Source organism: Calidris pugnax, unplaced genomic scaffold, assembly GCF_001431845.1.
Source record: "Calidris pugnax isolate Ruff unplaced genomic scaffold, ASM143184v1 scaffold69, whole genome shotgun sequence".
Taxonomy (NCBI): domain Eukaryota; kingdom Metazoa; phylum Chordata; class Aves; order Charadriiformes; family Scolopacidae; genus Calidris; species Calidris pugnax.
Genome location: NW_015090859.1, coordinates 9223316 through 9244379, shown reverse-complemented (window position 1 = coordinate 9244379; position 21064 = coordinate 9223316). Strand labels below are relative to the sequence as shown.

General features: G+C 35.3%; 1 protein-coding gene across 8 annotated transcripts in view; it reads right to left on the bottom strand.

Moving 5' to 3' along the window:
* The window catches only part of DOCK9 (dedicator of cytokinesis 9), a 112375-nt gene that overhangs the window by 8021 nt on the left and 83290 nt on the right, over positions 1 to 21064 (bottom strand). For 5 of the 8 annotated variants that reach the window (XM_014944145.1, XM_014944140.1, XM_014944143.1 and 2 more), the window contains exons 39-50: positions 17971 to 18086; positions 14081 to 14218; positions 13599 to 13781; positions 12844 to 12957; positions 12491 to 12706; positions 10187 to 10244; positions 8033 to 8139; positions 3798 to 3920; positions 3357 to 3470; positions 3113 to 3118; positions 2669 to 2704; positions 1711 to 1857 (exon numbers count right to left, since the gene is read on the bottom strand). In XM_014944145.1, coding sequence (XP_014799631.1) covers positions 1711 to 1857; positions 2669 to 2704; positions 3113 to 3118; positions 3357 to 3470; positions 3798 to 3920; positions 8033 to 8139; positions 10187 to 10244; positions 12491 to 12706; positions 12844 to 12957; positions 13599 to 13781; positions 14081 to 14218; positions 17971 to 18086 — 1358 coding nt within the window. Of the gene's footprint in view, positions 1 to 1710; positions 1858 to 2668; positions 2705 to 3112; positions 3119 to 3356; positions 3471 to 3797; positions 3921 to 8032; positions 8140 to 10186; positions 10245 to 12490; positions 12707 to 12843; positions 12958 to 13598; positions 13782 to 14080; positions 14219 to 17970; positions 18087 to 20773; positions 20818 to 21064 lie in introns of all 8 variants that reach the window. The other 3 variants (XM_014944141.1, XM_014944147.1, XM_014944144.1) reach the window with 2 other exon arrangements.

Here is a 21064-nt window from a genome sequence, read left to right as displayed (position 1 = left end):
AAACACAAACGTAATACAGAGTTTTACCCATATTTTAACACTGGAAGGTGCAGAAACAGAAAACACAGAAACAAACACTTATCCTCCATGACAGCTGATACAACAGTAGATTTGAGACCAAAAAATTCCACTGATACAAAAAAGTTAGTAAGTAAAAATAAAATCCTACATTGTAAATAGTTCAGATATCATCTTCAGAAGGCACTTCTCCCAACCTGTCTGTCTCAACTCTGGCACCCTAGGAGGGTCCAAAAGTTCATTTTGTTTTTAGAACTGGACGAGTGAGAGCCTCATGGACTGGCAGATCTTTAATTTAGTAAAAGTGGCAACCAGTCTCCAGCACCAATAGATAAGGGCTCCTAAAAGGGTCCCAAAATGGACTGAGGATTTTTATTTTTTGTAAATTCCCCCAACCACAGGATAAAATCGGCATCCTAAACCTGTGCATCTTTATAAAAGGCTGTTGCCTATCACTTTAGTCCTACATCAAATGTTCATGTTATCTCTGCCTGTCTCTGAGCTGTAAAACAACAATGCAAATAAACACATGAAGTCACCGGGCAAGTCCTCCAGCAACCTGGGAACAGAGCTAAGATCTCCCTGCTTTTACCCATTTTTATTTGAACATGCTGCCTGATTAGTTTATTTAAAAAAAAAACCTGGTGTTTTTTAAAAATTATTGGACTAGAACTTAAGTGGTAATTTATGTACTTATTCTGGTACAGCTGACAGAAAACGTTTCCTACAAATGCTGACAAATACATGCATTATAATTAATTGTAAAGCATTCAGGAGAGTACACTGAAGAGCTCTGAAAAACAGAGATTACAAAATAAATCTCTCACTGTCAATAGCACAAAATCTAGCCTTTGCCTAAGTCTTCCTCTCCTTTTAAAGTTCCACTATTGAAAAGTCCACTGTTGCTGCACTTTCAGGCTGAGAAGCACAGAACTTTGTGATCTTACTGGTAGAATCAGGGAACAGAAGGGACAGGAAATTATAATTAGAGAAAATCATTATAAAGTCTGAAGCCAAATCAAAGTTAAAAATTGGCTGAGGAAGGGAACAAAAGCTATGTAGCGTACATGGAACTTGTGCAGTATGTGCTCTTTACTGTAGTTCCTTTCAGTTCACCAGTTTTGGAGCCTTCAATTGCAAAAGAAAACATTTCCTATGACAAATCTAGACTTCACCATATGACTTCACATGAACACTTTTTTCTACAGTTTCAACGTTCATAAAATTGAATGGGCTCAAGAGACATAGGCAAAGGATAACAAGAACAACTGATAAAGATTTACAATGTTATTTACATATGGTGCTTGTCTCAAAAGAGGGGTCTGTTTCCTATTTCAGAAGAAAGTTTGGACTCCACTCTGGAGGTGCAGAAAGGGGAAAAATTCCAAAGAATGACTGTGAATGAACTGGCAAGAAATATAGCTAAAGATAACAAAAGAATATGATCATAATCCAAATTTCTTCTAAAATACAGTTATTATTTTGAGAGGTAACACTATGAAAAATTAAGTTTTTTAGTTGTAAAGGTAAACTTAATAGTAGAGGATATTTCTTCCATGACCTTCAAACAAGCAATTTTCAGACTCAAATGTTTTGTGTACCAAATTAATAAAGGACAGTGATCCCACAGTATTTCAAGTGGATTAATGGAAGTAACACATTAGAATTTTTTGGAGAAAACAAAAATCATACTTTGCCAGAATCCTGAATCATTTTGACATTTTCAGATCCAAATTTGTCAGAGTAGAGTTTCTGGAGTCTTTGGGAAATTTCTGAAAGAGGCGTGAGTTTAGGCTCTTTATAGATATATTCCTTTCCATCTTCATCCTCAAAGAATCCCTGTTTAAAAAAAAATAAATAATCAAAATCTTGGGAAAAAAACATAGGGCAATGATTAAGATGAACATAATGTATGTGGTCCAAAGCAAATATAAACATTTAACATTAGGACTCAAGCAAATGTAAATAAAGAATAATTAAAACATAAATAAAAAAGGTTTCCTGAGAGAATGAAATAAAAAAAATATCAGAAAAATGTAATTATCGACTACAGAATGAGTGAAAGATAATGGAAACACACAGTTAAAATGTTAAAGATTTGTTGTAATTTTATGGTGTGCCAAGCCTTTGAGACAACTTTTTTCACTTTTATTTAAAAGTGAACTTTCAGCACTGTTTCACTTGCCAAAACAGAAATTTTGTTGCCCAACAGGATTATCTGATTCACAAGTGAGTATTTTGGCAATGGTTTACACAGAAATACTCTGAAAAATTTCTTTATGTAGTAATAAAAAATTAATTCCAGAAAATAAAATTTAATTTATATAAAGGTCTTAATTTTATGACGTACTATATTGGCATATACTTCATTTTTATTAGATAAAGCATTTGTTTTAAACCCATAACTAAGTGCAACATAGAGTACACGGAAAGTGAAACAGGTCATTGGTTTAAAACAAGCCATGTCCGAGTTCATGTTTGAAACCAGAAAATAAATATTTTTGTCATAAACGAAACAGACAAAATAGAAAAGCACAACATATCATGTATAAACACAGGCTAGATTGACAAAAATACCCACATCAAACTAAGGTGGAATGCAGTAGTTTTTACTGCATTGCTTGCTTTTGTAAGCAGTCATTGTAATTACCTCAACATCTGTTTCACTGTCTGTAAACTGGTATTGCTATAAAGTTATAAAAGACAACAGAATACATGTAAAGTTATACTGCTCAGAGCATTTTACAATTCTCCATGCTCAGCTGAACGATTAGCAACTGGGCTATGCATGTAGAAAGTGTATTACTGGATACTGCGTGATACCGCACTAATACATACGCATTCTAGACACAGAGTAGAGGATGTGAAGCTGTCCGATGCACAGCCAGAACTTTTGTTTGAAGCATGCAGTACTGATGCATAGAAAAGAGTGATTTTTTATTTTTTTTTCTCTAAATGGAACTCAATGTTACTTTTTTAATTGCAACGGCTATTAAATGCATACCGATCTAAGAAGCAGCCTTGCAAACCACACTGTAGCACTACAGACATGAAGTCAATACATCGCTAAGAACCAACATTATAGAAAACTTACCGCTGCCTTAAGGGAGTAAATAAAAGAAGAAAAAGAAAAAACAAAAAGCAAAAAATTTACTGAGGAAAATAAGGAAGAATTGTTTTGGAATTGAGAAATGTTTTTAACTACATTATTGACGATGTTTAATTATTTTTTACAGACCGTTATTTCTTGTGCTTTTTATGTCATGGTATCAACACAGATGATGAAATAGTATACCTTGTAAAATAAAGCAGGCAACTAGAAGTTAAATAATACTCACCTGTCCAAAGAACGCTACCCTGAAATATGTTCCCAGCAGTCTCTTGCCTGTATGCATAACTTCTGTTACTTTACTGTATGCTCGATGAAGAGTGTCATACAAATGAGCAAGCCTCTAAAAATAAAAGAAAACAATCATGGCGTAAAAGAATAAGGTAGAATTTTCCTATCTTAAGATGACAATAATGAATGATGTCCTTGTAGTTAATAACTAAAAATATTGTTTTATAGAACAACAGTTGTACATTTAGCATTTGCATCAGAATGACAACATGTAAGATTAATTTTTACTTATTTAAAAGTAAAACAAAATTTTAACACGTGGATATTTCACTTGCAATGGTAACACTCTTATTCTGTGAAGTGCAATGTGTCATGCAGTTAGACTAAAAAAATTAGGATTTTTTTTCTTTCTTAAATTTAGTCATGATAAATTTAATACCTCAAAATCTCTCCGTTTTTCATAAATGGGTATGATAAGTTTATATATGTCAGCAATGAGTTCATAGCGTTCTGCCTTCCAGAGTCCATCAGCACATTGCTCCAACAATTCCATCAGCACGTCCTAGATTTGGATAGACATTTGAAAAAGCAAAACAATTCAGGACTCATGAAAAGCACAGCAAACAATTATACCAAAGTTCTTCCCAATGAAAAGGTAGATCCTGCCTCAAAACAAAATTATCTAGACCTAGTAATTTAAATTATTGTGGCAATTAAATATTGCTAAAAGGAAACGAAACAAAACAAAACAGAATGATCTGAGTGTACACATGTGCTCTTTGTATTTACCAGGAATAGCATTTTTGTTTTAGATACTCCTGACCTCTTGAGTCTGCATATGACACCTATATGAGAACCCAAACTTGTCTTACCCTGTGATATGTTTTTTCAAAGTGTTGTTTCCTTGGGGTTTTTTGGTTTTGAACAAAGAAGATTATTTTTAAAAAGTAGCTATACAAATACTTGACTGTAATGGTTCTGAAGGAAACTATCAAATAAATGACATCAACAATAAAGCAAAAAGATGCAATACCGATATCTGTACTCAGAATAATTTGAAGGTACAACAGTGGAATTTGGTAGATTTGTCCCAGAATGAAAAGATATATAACAACAGTTATAGAAGCTGAGAAATCCTGACAGGTCAAAACAGAGTCACAAGCAAGAAAATACCTTGACTTTGTTGGATTTGATCCTAACACTCTGGTAGCAAAAAGATAGTTATCTAAGGTTAAATAAGAACTATGTTTACCTGTATGCTAGAATGGAAGCATACATTTTGCATTAGGGCAGTTACATCATAATTACAAAGTCTCTTCCTTCAGTTTATTGTATTTTCCATGCATTTAATTTTTTCTACTTCGATAAGCCTAACAAAACTAAGATAACATTATTTCTTTGCTCTAGTTTTCATAAATTTAAAATTACCTGGCTAACTACATTAACTCATTTATAGCAAACAATTTTACAGATATTATGGAACAGCTTACAGCTCCTGCAACAAAGCTGTCATACACTTGGTCACAGCTCAAGTATGAGACAACCGCAGCGAAGCAGCCCATTTGCTTCCACATACTCTAACAGATCTCAGTCCCCTTCAAACATGTCTGCAGCCCTAAGAACCTCCATGAGAATCCAAGTCTGAGACTGAGAGGTGTCAGAAGACACGACATGTCTACTTCTTGAGACTTTCTGGTACCACTCTTGCATTGTGGTGGTGAAGCCAGAAGTTGGAAATAATTCCTTTTATTCTTAGAATGCTACTCTATTCCCTTTCTCCCTTTGGTAGAGGAGTAGGACAGCATAAAAAGACATCACTAAGAAAAACCAACTTTAATAGTGACAGCAAATAAAGACTGAAAAATTCTACACTTGTCCGTGTGCTGCAATGGTCTCTAAAACACCTCCTCCTTTCCTCCAATCATTATGGGGTCGTATAGAGTCCCCAGTATCGCCATCCTCAGCAACCAGGTGGTGAGAACTGAAAGACCAGTGTCAGTGCTCGACCACAAGGGCTGGCCACACAGTTTTATGACAAGAGTCCTAACTCAGACACCAGAGGGCATCCAAATGCAGCAAAGCAGTACAATTTTGTTTGCACATAGAAAAAAAAAAAAAAGATAGAAAAAGCTTCATGCGAGAGAGCTGACAGGAGGGAAGAAAAGAACAGTATTTATTTGTATTGTGTATTTATTTACAGATACGAGGATTTGCACTTGTCCTTGTAGAATCATAGAATTGTCCAGAATTTGCACTTGTCCTTGTAGAATCATAGAATCATAGAATTGTCCAGACTGAAAGGGCCTCCAAAGGTCATCTAGTCTGACCTCCCCGCAGTCAGCAGGGACACCCCCAGCTGGACCAGAACTTTTGTGAGACTTCTGTTTTCCTTCAGCTTGAGGTCCCTCTAAACATCAGCCCTGCTCCCTGGCATGTCAGTCACTCCCCCTCCATTTAGTCTCATCCACAAACTTGATGATACACTGTATCCCATGACCTAGATTGCTAATGAAGCTGGTCACCCCCAGCCTTCACTACCGTACTTAAAGTATCTTGTAAATTTGGGTTTTTCATAAAGTGCTTTAATAAATTGAATTACACTGCATGTTGATCACTTACAAGAACACTAATACCGTCTGAGCAGTGAAGCTCTTTCATTTACCAATCTGCAAGTTAGAGTAATTCCTCTCATGGAAAACATAGCTAACATGACACCAGAAAAAACAAGTAGGAAGGTAGAGACTGACTTAATATCTGTGATGGAGCTGTACTCTGGCAGAGTTTATTTTGGAAAACACCCAGTAAATCTGTATGAAATTGTTTCCAACCTTAATCTGCATGGAATCTGGCACTTGCCACAGGCCTGTTGGCCGTAGCTCAGATCTGTCACAGATGGACTGCTTACAGCAAAGTCTCGCATGGAAAGGGTATCAGGTTCCAGGCTTTTACCTTCCTAGTTCTGATACCCTGACGATTTTCAGTTCTGCAAGGAGAATTGTACTGCTGAATAGACCCTCTGGGTAAACAACTGTTTCAATAAAACATGCACAGTAACTTTGTTAAAAAACCAAAACACCAACTACAGTTTTTAGTCTACTAAAAACTCAACAGATCTTTCCTATTATTCTCTTCCTGGGGTGAACTACACAAAGTCATCTGAAAAACAGTAACTTTTTTTTTCAGTATTTAATCAGTTAGAGTACTACATGGTTAAGTTTAAAAAAGGCTGCATGCAGGGAAAAATGAAATTTGGCAAGGTTTGATCCTTTTGCAAGCTCCACAGGCTTATAATTTCACTCTTGGCTTACTTCTGTTCCATGGAAATATTGAGAGATGGAAATAAATTTGCATAGGGTTCAATGACCCAGAAAAAACCAGTATAGTCTTTTTGCAGGGGCTGACTAATGAGAAAATGAATAAAGACATTCCAATTTAAAAAAGAAAAAAGAATTTAGCTCTGACAAATGGTCTGTCAGGTAGACACTGACAAGAAGTTCTAACAAAAGTTTCCATCAGCAGTAGTCACTACAACCCCAACTCTTGGCTCACTGAGAGCAGCTTACATTTTGCTTTGAGTAACATGCTAAATTCCATGCTGGATCCAGGAGAATCAGTGATTTAAAGAACATAGCACGAAAATTTAAAAAAAAAAATAAAAAATCAACGTGCTATTGAGTGTCTTTGGAAAGAAAAAGCACTATATTTCTCATTTCAAGTAATTCCAACTCCTGCCTTCCCAGAAAACAGCGAGTCAACAATGTTTATCTTAAAACTCCAGAGCAAAGCAGTACCAGAACTTACGAGTAATACACCGGAACCCTAGGCCTAAACCCAGGCTTAAACCATTACATCTTTCATCTGCTCCTCCTAAATCTGTTTAGTACAGCCACAATTTGTACATTCAAATAATTTTGTCACACACCTTCACCATCTACAAACTAAAACACACACACAAAAAATATTTTGTTGGAGAATTATGCTTACAAACCAGGGTTTTTTCCAGCACAACTACTGCAATTAGTGGTCTGTTCCTTCCTCCCCCACCTATACTGGCAAATACATAGTATAGACGTAGCTCTTCATGAGCAAGATTATTCATAATCTTTTCATATAGGCTTTTTAATAGTGAAATTCACTGTCGAGCCAGCACAGCTGGATGAGCGAAGACACAAGGGGTGAAACTTAAGCCAGAAAAAGACAACATTGACGCACGTCTGGTGTCAGTAAAACCGCTTTCAATGTTATGGCACATTTGCTTAGGGAAACTGTAAACCAGCAAAAACCAGTGAATACATTTTCATGATTGCTGGTGTAGTAACAACCTAAATCAAAGTCAGTTTTTAAAAAACACAAACCAAACAAATCTTGTTAACTCTAATAAACAAGCCACGTTTGCGTTCATCCCGTCAATCAGCTTAAAAAAACATTTTGCCTACTTATATTCCAATAGTGGTGTTGATTTGATAGTGCTTTATTTAAAATATATGTATACAGTAAATTTTCTAAAGCTGGAACAGCTCACAATAATTTTTTTTCCAGTATTAGCATAAGAATAGCTAAGAAAACAAACCTAATACCCATCGTATTAGTCAGGCTCCAGACTGAGACACAAAACTTGGAAAAACAAACAGCACTTCAATATGCGTCAATTCTAGTACTCTTATGTTTACTTACTTCATTGAAATGAACATCTTGCATTCCAACATCCTCCATCATTGAAGCCTCTTCATCTATATTAGGTGTGATTACTCTGAAAGCAGTACAACCTTGCCTGAACATCCCTGTCATTGAAAAAGAAAAATAGACAAATTTACTTTTCTCCACCAGGATAACGTTAGGCAATTTGTGATGCTGGATAAGGCAGAACCCATATTTAAATATAACTACCACGAAATTAATAAATAAATTTTTAAAAAATCCAGCCTCCAAGTGCAAGATTAAAATACTAGATCTCACATTCTTGTGCAAGAATTAATAGGTTTTAAAAAACCACCAATTTTACAATCTGGACTCTTAGCTACCAAAATAAGTAGTATCTGAATCTTCCTATTTTATCTTAAATCTGTGTCTAATCAAGGTAACTTTCATAGTATTAAATTAAACTGGCATGAAATCATGCTGGAACTGTGTACATGAACAGGCCCTGGCATACCAGCTTCCCCAATCTGAACAATACGGGACTGACATCAACCATACAAAATGATCAAAGGATGGCAAAGCAAGTTATTCAGCTGCAGATATAGAAAGTCTGTCTACAAGCAAGAAAAAAACCCCAGCAAACTAACTTCCTTTATTTAAATATATATTATATTTAATAATATCTATTCCTATAATAATATATATTTCTATATTTAAATAAGTATTTAGCAAAAATGAGATTTAAAACATTCTAACATGAAACCGCTTCTACCCATCCTGTTTAGCTTTTGTTTTTTTATTATATCGGATTACTGAATTTAGAAATCAGGATTTTTGGCCAAAACCTGCATTAAATAAAGCCTCAGGAGCAATTGGTAAAAACTACAGAAGCACAAGGACTTGCACATATTTATTTTACAGCTCATTCCTACAAAGATTCTTTCTGCTTTGGTAGGCCTCTGACCACCAGAGGTTTTCTTGAATGATTGCCTTTAATACATGGTTTTGCTTTGCTCCTGGAAATACCACAGGTAAAAGTTTGACCCTCCCTATTTCCCTTGAGGGGAAATAACTTTTATATGACAGTGGACAAAAATAGCAGCTGACCCAAAGGAATCACAAATTAATACATTTTAACACTAGTTACCAGTTAATTGTTATCAGGCTTCCAGGAGGACATAGTAACTTTGAGAAACAACTTGGTTTCAGATTTAGTCTCAGAGAAGCTTCTGAAACCATTGAGCCAGAAGGGACACCTTACACCATATAAGATAGTTTTCTACTTTATCTCAAGGGTCATCAGAAACCCGTTTTTACAGGCAGCTGCTAGCACAGAACACCAAGACAGGCGAAGCATTCTGAACGCTATTGTCACTGACTTGGCCTCTGAAAATTTGTACAAATTTATTTTGACTTCTCTGGCAATGCCAGGTTTCCCTATATGCAGTGAGAGACTACTTTTTGAACAGGAATATTCACCGATAACTTTGCTTTAGAAAGAGTCTGACTTCAGCTGTTAGCAGCTCTGGTGTAAAATTAAAATCTTTACTTTTAAAAAAAAAGTAACTTTATCTGCATTTGAAATGCTGCCCCTTAGATGTGCAAGCATACTTTTAAATATGTGAGTATGCTATCTGGTGAGGTCAGAATTTTGTCCTTGATGAACACTAAAAGGCCTACAACTTCCTCAAGGAAACTATTGCTTTTCCTAAACTATAATGTAAAAATATAAACATTCAAGTAAGATTTCAAAATCATACCTTTTCGTGTTAGATATTCTGCAACCAGTGCTGCTACGTGAACATAGCACATTGCCGCCTAAAACACAAATAGTAGCAATCTTGTAAATTACAATTATAATGGAACTACTAAAAACAAGGTATAGAAGAGCCCTAGCCTGAGATAATTTCTTTGGTTTTCCTTTTTTCTGCTTTGGACTTCAGCTGTTAGCAGCTCTGGTGTAAAATTAAAATCTTTACTTTTAAAAAAAAAGTAACTTTATCTGCATTTGAAATGCTGCCCCTTAGATGTGCAAGCATACTTTTAAATATGTGAGTATGCTATCTGGTGAGGTCAGAATTTTGTCCTTGATGAACACTAAAAGGCCTACAACTTCCTCAAGGAAACTATTGCTTTTCCTAAACTATAATGTAAAAATATAAACATTCAAGTAAGATTTCAAAATCATACCTTTTCGTGTTAGATATTCTGCAACCAGTGCTGCTACGTGAACATAGCACATTGCCGCCTAAAACACAAATAGTAGCAATCTTGTAAATTACAATTATAATGGAACTACTAAAAACAAGGTATAGAAGAGCCCTAGCCTGAGATAATTTCTTTGGTTTTCCTTTTTCCTGCTTTGCAGATGTCCTGTGACCGGTGTAAGAATTCTGCACCTTATTTATGAAAAACAGTAACTATGCAGTAATGCTCACTCCTTCACCAAAGAATGGAGCAGCATGGACAGCAATACACAACCTGAGAGTGACCACAGATCACAAATTACAAAGTCAGAACGCCACGCCAAAATGAAAATAGGCAAATCTCTTTTGGGGATGTATTCTAAGTATGATGTGAGCTATTAAGGACTATTAATTATTCTACTCAACTTTTGATGGTTCTTCTGCTAACATGTGTTGTCTGCCTTTTGGCCTCCAGGGATGGTGCCTCAACCACCTCCCTTACACCTGTCCTGTGATTGGTGTAAGAATTCTCCACCTTATTTATGAAAAACAGTAACTATGCAGTAACACTCCTTTACCAAAGCATGGAGCAGCATGGACAGCAATACACAACCTGAGAGTGACCACAGATCACAAATTACAAAGTCAGAACGCCACGCCAAAATGAAAATAGGCAAATCTCTTTTGGGGATGTATTCTAAGTATGATGTGAGCTATTAAGGACTATTAATTATTCTACTCAACTTTTGATGGTTCTTCTGCTAACATGTGTTGTCTGCCTTTTGGCTCCAGACCAAGAAAAATGCAGAAAAAAAATGGTAACGGACCATTTGAAAGTGGAAGAAAAAAAGATAAGACATCTGACCTATCAATGGAATTCGAAGGAATCTGGTTGGTATTGAAAAAGAAGAGCAACACAGTAGTCTTGAAATATTTCATTTGTTCTATGAAGTTGACATCAAATGCTTTTCTCCACAGAAAGGACAAAAAAAACCACTCAAGATTCTTCTTTTATAAGATAAGACATCTGACCTATCAATGGAATTTGAAGGAATCTGGTTGGTGTAGTCTGGAAACAGAAGAAAAAGAAGAGCGACACAGTAGTCTTCAAATATTTTAGATGTTCTGTGAAGTTGACATCGAATGCTTTTCTCCACAGAAAGGACAAAAAAAAAAACCCACTCAAGATTCTTCTTTTACTAAAAAGCTTTAGGCTTACAGCAAACTGTTACTCTAACCGTAATTCTCAATCTAACAATTCACACCTGGAGGCTGCAGAATCTCAGACACTCGAGGTGAAGGAAAGAGGTAAGTATCTGTCAGAAATTCTCTCTAATTCTCACTTTGTATGGGGATGGGTGTGGCAATTTACAGAGGTCCTCATCTAGTCCTACAGTCAAAGTTTCCAAGTTTTTAAACAAAAAATTAAAAACACACCTGAAAAGAACTAAAAGAGCTTGTCTTCTGAGAGAGCTGAAATTGTTTCCTTCAAAATACAAGCTAATAATATTGTATAGTAGTTCTGTGTTGTTGCCATATAGAAGCAAAGAATTCCAATGTTAAGACATGAGTAAGTAAGATAGTAGCTACTATTTCTTGAAGATATTTACTTGCATATATGATGCTAAGTTTAACAGACATGTTAATGAAATTCAATGATGTCATGCAATGTGATCTATTTTTAGATGGAACAAACTTCCAGAAAAAGACAAAATTCATTGTGTAAACTAATAAAATGCCTACACTAAGACATATAAAAATCTCCATTCCCAACTCTCTTTTTCGCTAGAATTAAACATTTTAATAGAACAGTGAAATCAAACAGCTTTCTCTTTTCAAACAAAGAAATTGTGATTTGTCAATTTTAAGAACAGTAGGATATAAGAACACTAGGACATTAAGAACATAAGAGCATACTTTCTTCAGCAGTGGAATAGAAACAAGTGAATTCTGTAAAGGCAACTGAAGAGGAATTCAAGGAGTATCTTTAAGTATTTTAGGAACTGATAACAAAGATATTTTGAAGTAAAAGGTCTGTGTCTCCCATGGTTTGCAATGAAAATTACTGGCTCAGTAGCACATCAGCTACAGTAATTACATATACCTTACAATGACTTACCCATGCACTTGGGTAGGACAAAAACTTATCAGCCATTGAAACTAATCTACTACCAATTAAAAATTTATTAAAAATGCTTATTATATTACACACTAACACCTACATATAGTACATTCCATTCCAAGAAAGATAAGGATAAGCTTATTACAAAGCCAAAACTACTTTGATTTTTATTTTTTCCCCTCTTACCTCTGAAAGATCTCCATTTTTAACGTGAATCCTTGCCATGCTGTCTAACCATGTCTTCCTTAGTTCAGGTGTACTAGCATAAGACTTTGCCAAACTGTACTGGAGGTCTACAAGCATTTCTGGATCATTCTCATGCTCCTTCATCTGAGCTGTAGCCATCAGTACTGTACGAATCCGTTTTGTTAAATCCTTAACATCAGAAGGGAATGTAGTGTGCTAAAACATGGAAAAGTTAGGTTAGCTATCTTTTTCTATTCTTTGCATAATAAAAAGTTGAAACACAATTGCATAAGATGCTATGAAAGAGTTTTCAAGTATCCTTCTACAGTATGTGAAGAAGAATAAAAACAGACCTTTATAATCCTGTCATTATTGGCACAATTATTGATGATGGAAAGAGACTGCTGAAATCTTGTTCCTCCAATTCCAACAACATCAGCAATTAACTGGCTTACTGAAATAATAACCTTGACAAAAACAAATGTCTTGTCAGTGCATATTTCATGAAATAACCTCGAGATGTACCTATGAAGTATTTACAAAGGAAGTTTTGTTCTTTATAATTGAAAGATTACTCCCATAAGTAAAATTATATTTGATTTTTTTTTCCAAAGTTACTTGTACAATAACATAGGCAAGAAAAAACAAGCTTGTGTAAATTTAATGCACATGCATCCTCTAAAGACCCACTGCTAGGTGCACTAGCCAGAGGTCATAAAAGTAGCTCCCAGCTTTGTCAGACCACACAATTTTCTATGTATTTATTTTATTTTAGACTTTTACAGGCTCGTTGCTGCATTATTTTCTTCTTCAGATGCATCAGGGTATGCCATTTAACAATCAAAATAACATCTACAAAACAGAACATTTGCTACTGACAAAATTATTTCCTATGAAACACAGGCCATCCAATTGTTTCTAAGTATTCCCTTGTACCGAACATATTTTTACTGACATCTTCTTACTCTTAGAATAGTATCAGCCTTGCTTGAACCCCCCAAATAATTTATTTTATGCCTTTATCTGACAGGGCTTTGCACACTGGTATGCAACTATGAATCCACAAATAGAATATTTTAAAAACAAAAAAAAAAGAAAGCATACTAACTTGCAGATGTGTCCTAACAAAAGACTTCTTCCCTGTGTAATCAAAATTATTTCTCATTAAGAAGTACAGTAACTGTGAAGCTTCAGTGCGAATTGAACTGAGTTTGGAATTACAGTACTTCAGAATTTCATAGCAGAGTGCAGAACACATATCAGCTCTGCCTTCATAAAATGTAGAAGGAAACTGAGAAAAAATAGAAAAGAAAGAAGGTATTCATTAAAACCAACTTAAGTTATTGATAAAATAAGCATGTCAAGAAAAATATAAACATATTAATATTTCCAAACTGTGGAAAAAATAGACAGTTATAGTAGTTCATGACACAAAGCGATTTTTAAAGCAATTCAAAGGACAAGTATTCCACACTGTTGGGATCAGATCAGCTTGAATTTGGGATTTTAGTTCTCAAGTTTTTACATAGCATATTGTTAATTAAAGAACTGGATAAGTACTTGAAGAGTAATTGTTTTCAAACTTCTTACCTTAAAAATAAGTGCCCTTAAAGCTATGAAGACATTTTTCAATGCTGTTTCAGACTGATTCTTTTGAAGGAAGCAGAGGTATACATCAAATACTTTCTTCATCAGTGGATTATGCCCATGATCAGCCAGTAGTTGATTCTTGAAATTGATAGTGAGAATTTAGAATAGTACTGTGATACATTTATACTATTCTAAGAACATACACAGATCATCAAAAAGAATCAAATTTAAAAAAAAAAATCTACATAGAATTACCAAGATGTTTAATAATACAAACTGAATTTTAATTAGATATTTCTAACACTTCATTAATCTTGCTTATAAAGAAAGTGTTGGCTTCTGAACAGACTTCTAGAACACAGTTGTTTTCAACAGCTGTTAGTTAAATCAATTACTATTAATGGTTCTTTGAGAAGGACACTCAAAAGTATCAACAGTTTGGTTACACTGGCTTTAGCAGCTCAGACAGTGGAATTTTCTCATAGCAGTACCTCCTACTACACTGCTCTCAAAAAAACTCCCCCAGAAGAAAACCCCCACCCACTAAACCATCTTTCTTTACTGTCCTAGAACTAAAACTGAAAGGGCTCTTAATGACAAAGATGATAGTAACTTTTCCGAGTTTTATCTCCATCAATATTTCTATGCAATACACAGGGTTACTCCTGATTTCTCTGCCTTCCATCCAAACTTCTTTTAAAACTCTGGTCTCCATCAATTTCTCTAGCATAGGTACTAGCTGCACATCTACTTTTAACAATTCATATTGCTTCTGTTTTGCTCTGGGGACCTGTTTTCTCCCTTTCTCCACTGAGCAGATGCACTAAGTTCCTATGGGACTCTAGGACAAAACCATGAGGTCTCTTCCCCTTGCAAAACACCAAAAGAGGTTAATCGAGTTGGGGACTGGTCAATTCAGTCCAGGCAGTTGAGAACTGAGAGGATCATGTTAAGTATTGCTCCCTCTCACTTTACTGCCCCTCCAACATGATTCTACTAGGTCTTGCACCTTCTGCAACTCCCCACTACACACTCCACTCCTCCTTGTCATTACTATATACAGGCATCCAAATGGCATGCTGCAAGGCAGCTCCATTACTATCTCAAGTAAGTTGTAAGGTAATATTAACTCAAAGAATCTATTTCAACAATTTTTTAAAAAAGATTCCTGAGGCCCAGTATAGACCCGGGGTCTTGTAGCATGCCTTAAGCTCTCTCAAATATGGAAGAGACATTTAACTGCAGATTTCTACTTTTCTATTCACGGTGACAAAAAAGGAAATTCTTCAGACTAGAGAATTTCAGCATAGCCCTAGGCATTTCAGGTGTTCCTCAATACTTCAAAATTGAAGGAGGCAGTCCTCCCAAAAAAGTGATTCTGATGATGGGACTTACAGACCAGAAGAACTCAGTGTGGTTTCAAGCTTTGTGGATGAATAGATACAAATGCATGCAGGACACCAAAATTTGGAGACCAAAAGTCCCAAATGCTATGCACTGAAGCCATAGGTGGGCCATTTTAGAGGAAGCTAGACATAAATGGTTGGATATAAGCTGGTCACACTATTTGGTCATAGGGAAAAGTTTTATCTATTGGAACAGGATACAGTTCTCTGTAGATGACCCAAACCTAAACACCTAACTGCAAGTTCTAAAACACGTACTAAACTAGTGGCCTTTTATGATAGAGTGACTGCATCAGTGGCCAAGTAAGAGCTATGGATGTTGTCTAAGTGAACTTCTGTAAGGCCTTTGATATGATTCCCCACAATGTTCTTGCCACTACATTAGAAACATGTGACTTTGATGGATGGGCTATTAGAAAGATAAGGAATTGTCTGTATGGCTCAATGTCGAAGCGGAAACCAGTAACAAGTGGTGTCCCCCCAGGATCCATATTGGGACCAGTACTACCTAATACTTTCATCAATGACATAGACAATGGGATCAAGTGCTCTCTCAGCAAGTTCGCAAATGACATCAAGCTGAGTGGTGCAGTGGATTTGCTAGAGGCTTCCTTGTAGCATGTCATCCAGAGGGACCTTGAGAGGTTTAAGAAGAGAGCCTGTGTGAACCTCATGAAGTTCAACAAGGCCAAGTGCAAGGTCCAGCACCTGGGGTTGGGGCAATCTCAAGTATCAATATAGACTGGGCAAAGAATAAAAGAGAGTAGCCCTGTAGAGAAGGACTTGGGGATGCTGGTGGATAAAAAATTGGACATGAGCCAGCGATGAGTGCTTGCAGCCTAGAAAGCTCGTTGTATCCTGGACTGCATAACAAGAAGCAGGGCCAGCTGGTCAAGGGAGAAGATTCTCCTCCTCTATTTCACTCTCAAGAGACCACACCTGCTGTACTTAGTCCAGCTCTGTGGCCCCCAGTATATGAAAGACACAGACATGTTAAAAGTGAGTCCACAGGAGAGTTATGAAAATGGTCAGAGAGCTGGAACACTTCTCCTTTGAAGAAAGGTTAAGAGTTTGGGTTGTTCAGCCTGGAGAAGAGAAGGCTCTGGGGAGACCTCATTGTGGCATTCCAATATATAAAGGATGCTTAAACGAAAGATGGAGAGGGACTTTTTACCAAGGCCTGTAGTGACAGTTTTAAACTGAAAGAGGGTAGGTCCAGATTGGACATAGGGAGGAATGTTTTTTAAAATGAGGGTGGTGAGACACTGGAACAAGATGCCCAGAGAAGTTGTGGATGCTCCATCATTTCATGTTTTCAAAACCAGGCTGGATGGGGCTTTGAGCAACCTGATCTAGTGAAAGATGTCCCTGCCCATGGCAGCGCGGTTGGACTAGATGATCTTTCAAGGACCCTTCCAACCTAAACCATTCTATGATTCTATGACTTTATGTATTTTAGTGCTGTTTATTGAATAGAAGCTCCTAATTCTCCTACCTGTTTTTTTTTTTGGATCTTGTAAACTGCTCTGGTATACTCTTACCTACACTACATACAGATAACCTTGAAGGGCTGTCATTTGAGGCATAATGGGCAGCCGATAACTAAGAGATTAGGGTTCATTGTTCTTTAAATCTTTAAAACTAAGTATCTTCATTTCAATTCTGTCATGAAGTCTGTAGACAGAACTGGTTCTAAACTCTATCTAATTAAATTACTAATAAAAGGAATCTCATTATAAATAAGCTCATGTTTTCATAACTAGATTAAAGATAAGACACTAAATTTGAATCCTCAAGCCAGATCTGGGTACACTGCTCTAATTAGGGGAGAAACAAGCCAGAGCTATCATCTCTCCCTTTCATAGCTTCATCTTTACTGTTTTGAAAAGCTCAAAAAAACAGACAGGAGGGGTAGGCAAGTTGGCGTGCCATAAAAAGATTCCACAGGAGAGCTATAATAATTGATACAACTAAAAAGAAGTCTTATTAGTGGACAAATTGAAATAAATTTACAGAAAAAGAACACACACAAGTTACTGTTAATTAGTCAATAACTTAGTACAGGAAGAAGCCAAGTTCAACATAAAAGACCGATAGTGTCCAATTATGAATTATGGTTTTGCCATACAATAGATCTTTCACCCCACGTGGCCTTTAAAAGACAGTCTTACCACTAATATTAGGCAGGCACTGCAGTTTCTAGAAATATTTTTAGGAAGTTAGGATAAGGAAGGAGCTTTTCTCACAGATTACTACTCATCAGTAAGGAGCCTATGTGCAATGTGTAACTGAAGCCAAAGTGTTTTTGCTGTGAGAGGTTATCAGCTCTTACATTACGCAATAATGAAATATAATGCTGGAAATGCTAAAAATATAATAGTATATTAATTGACTATAAAATATAATTATAATATAAAAATATTTTAAAAATATTTTGTCTAAAATATAATAATAGGAGGTGTTAACACCAAATCAAGAACAAACCTTAAAAGCCATTGTGAATAATGATAGAGTATCCAGAATTGTAAGGCAAACTTCAGTGGCAATATTTGCTTCAAGTAAAGACTGGTGAAGAACATCTGCATCTGAATGGCCATAGCCTACAGAAATTCCAAATGAAGGTGTTAAGTGCTGAATATACTCATTTAAATGTTTCTTATTTCCAAAAGACTTGCTGAACTAGGAAAAGATTAACAAGTAAGAAGCCTGACAGAAGTTAGTATTCAATGCAGAAAAATAATTCATATGCGTTTAAATTTTTTTTTCAGATACGTGCATATAATTATTCTAACATACTTTGCACAAGATCAAAGTGTATTAAGTACAAATGTCAACAACAGAAGCATTAAACAGCAGTTAAAACAATAAATGTCTGATGTTTCACGTATGTCTATGTATGTATATATACACACGTGTATATATATGTACACAGTTATATATATACATATATATATTCTTAAAAGAAGCACTGCAGTAGGATGGAGTTATAGCTGAAAATACGTATCAGTAACTTAGCACTGTTATAATGATCTCAAAGTCAATCATAAGTCAATCATTAAAAAAATTGTTATAAAACACTAAGTGTTGAAGGAGCACAATCATGTATTTATACACAGCTGAAGACCCAAGTAATTAACTCTGCTCTGTAGCAGTACCATGCAATAACTCCATATTTAACCAAAATATTTTATCACTTCTAGACCCATCCTGTATTTAAATAATTTTAAAAACATATCCTAGTTCAGCGCTGGTTATAATATGATGTTTACGTTCCCTAACATGGATCTTGAAGAACCAGATTGACAAATGCACCCTGGTTGCTTCATGAAAATTTGGTTTGGAACATGTATATATGTTAGATTGACAGTCAGCTTAGCATCACTAAATCAATGACAAGCATGACAAACTTGTCCAATGCCAAAGGAACACTGAAATCTGCTTGAGTTAAAAGACTGATTTAGTAGTGTTTTTTTCATATACATGCTAAAAACTAGGCTTGTTTCAATTTGCTATTATTTTAGAGAAGCTAATATTGTATTCTTCGTGTCTAACTAGCATACTGGATTCTATTTTTGACATGCAACTTAAAAATAAATGATGGAACTACAATTGCCACATAGAATACGGACATCTGTCTGGACATGCACGTGACCATGCACCCATATGTTCACGCTACTGCAGAGTAACTGGATTTAAAACCAACTAAGAACACTGAAAATAATCTCTAATGACCCGGATTTAAAACCAACTAAGAACACTGAAAATGGGATAATCTCTAATGACCACGAGCTTGACAATGATCATATACTGCTATTACAGATCAGGGTACATCTCTTGTATTTCAGTATGTTTGCATGTCTCACTGTTCTACTGGGTGTCCTCCATTCCTCCAGGCCCAACAATACACATATAACTCCAAATTCTTGTAGTTGCATTGAGATGCTTAAGGAATTTGAACAAAGGGGCTAATTTCTTTCATACTTAAGGCAGAAAAGTGTACTGAAATTCCTCAGAGACGTGAAATAGCACTTACACCATTACTTTAATTATATTCATTGCTTAAATGATTAGAAAGGGAGAAATTAAGTTTATCACTTACATTTATAGACAACTACCTCGCCAAAGAATCATGACTTTAGAAACAAGTAAAGCAACTATTTCTACAAATACCTCCTTCCTGTATGTATCCCATACAGGATACCTACAAAATTTATTCAAGTTCTGCAAACTATTTTGGATACAAGATACAGGCAGGCTGACAAGTAAACAAAAAACAACAAGACCACAGAAACAAAAATCAACTTTATGGTTGACACTGTTTTTAGATAAACATATTTTCACTTTGTAAAACCTTGGTCAATACCAGCTGTAATATCCTGATATTCATTAAATGTCCAACATTAAAAAAAAAAACAAAACTATTATCACTTTACACAAAGTTATCTGAATGAGACACCTTCTTTCGTAATTTCCTTCAGATGGAAAAGAACAGAAAGTTTCTTTTTACATAAGCATGCATTTATTAAAATCTTTCAGCTCACTGTTTCCTAAAAATCAGTAAACTTTGCCAAATTCTGGAAGTATGAAATATCTTTCACAGACTCCAGAAACAGCATGTTATTTATTTCCCAGATATTCTTTTTAAAAATTAGTCTTTATCTACAGAGTTTTTTACCTTACTGTATGTGTAGTCACATAGTATAAAAGCTCTTTCTTTTATACATTAAAAAACATCTAGAAATTATGATGATACAGTAGTAGCAGACAAATTAGAAGAAAAAAACGTAATTAGCACAGCTACATAATTTTCTGACATTTTTAAAATAAAAGAATTGCATTCCTTATATTTAAATAGGCATGAGAATGCATTTTTAAATAGAGAGTTTTGGTGGGATTATTTTTTCAATTTTCCACTAGACTATGTGGTAAATCTTGGGCAGTTAGGCTAACTGTTGCTTTGGATTACAGATAACGAGCTAAAAGATTTTAAAGGCCAGTTAGATATGCTTTGGGAAATAAAAGGATGAACAGAGTGAACATACAGAGTGAACATAATTGCTTTACTGCACACAATTCTTTTCTGTACCAGTGCTGTATTTTACTGGATTAGTCAATCAGTTTCATTGTTTTTTGAAGCTGAAAATTGAAAAATAGTGCTTCAGAATACTTTACATACAGTATATTTTGCAATTTAAGAGAAGCATGTTTAAAAAGATAGGCCAGAAGCAGGTTTAGTTTTCAATACAGCAGTCTTATACAAGCTGACTTCAACCTGATTTAATCTTACCATTGTCTACAGAAATTCCAAGAATACTTGATATTTTTCTCACACTGAAAACAGAAAAATCACTTCATTATTGGACGCTTTTTCACTTCCAGACAAACCAAATCATGGGCTTCACAATCTCTGTAGAAATTCTAAGAAACTTATTTCTCCTTAGGGGATGTCAAAACATGGAGATATGGTCAGAGTGCATATTTTAAATTTTAGACCAATCATTTATAAGACCAAGTGGGGAAAAAAATGATGCTTCATAAAGCAAATAGAAAAAAAAAAAAAGTAAATTTTGTAAGTATA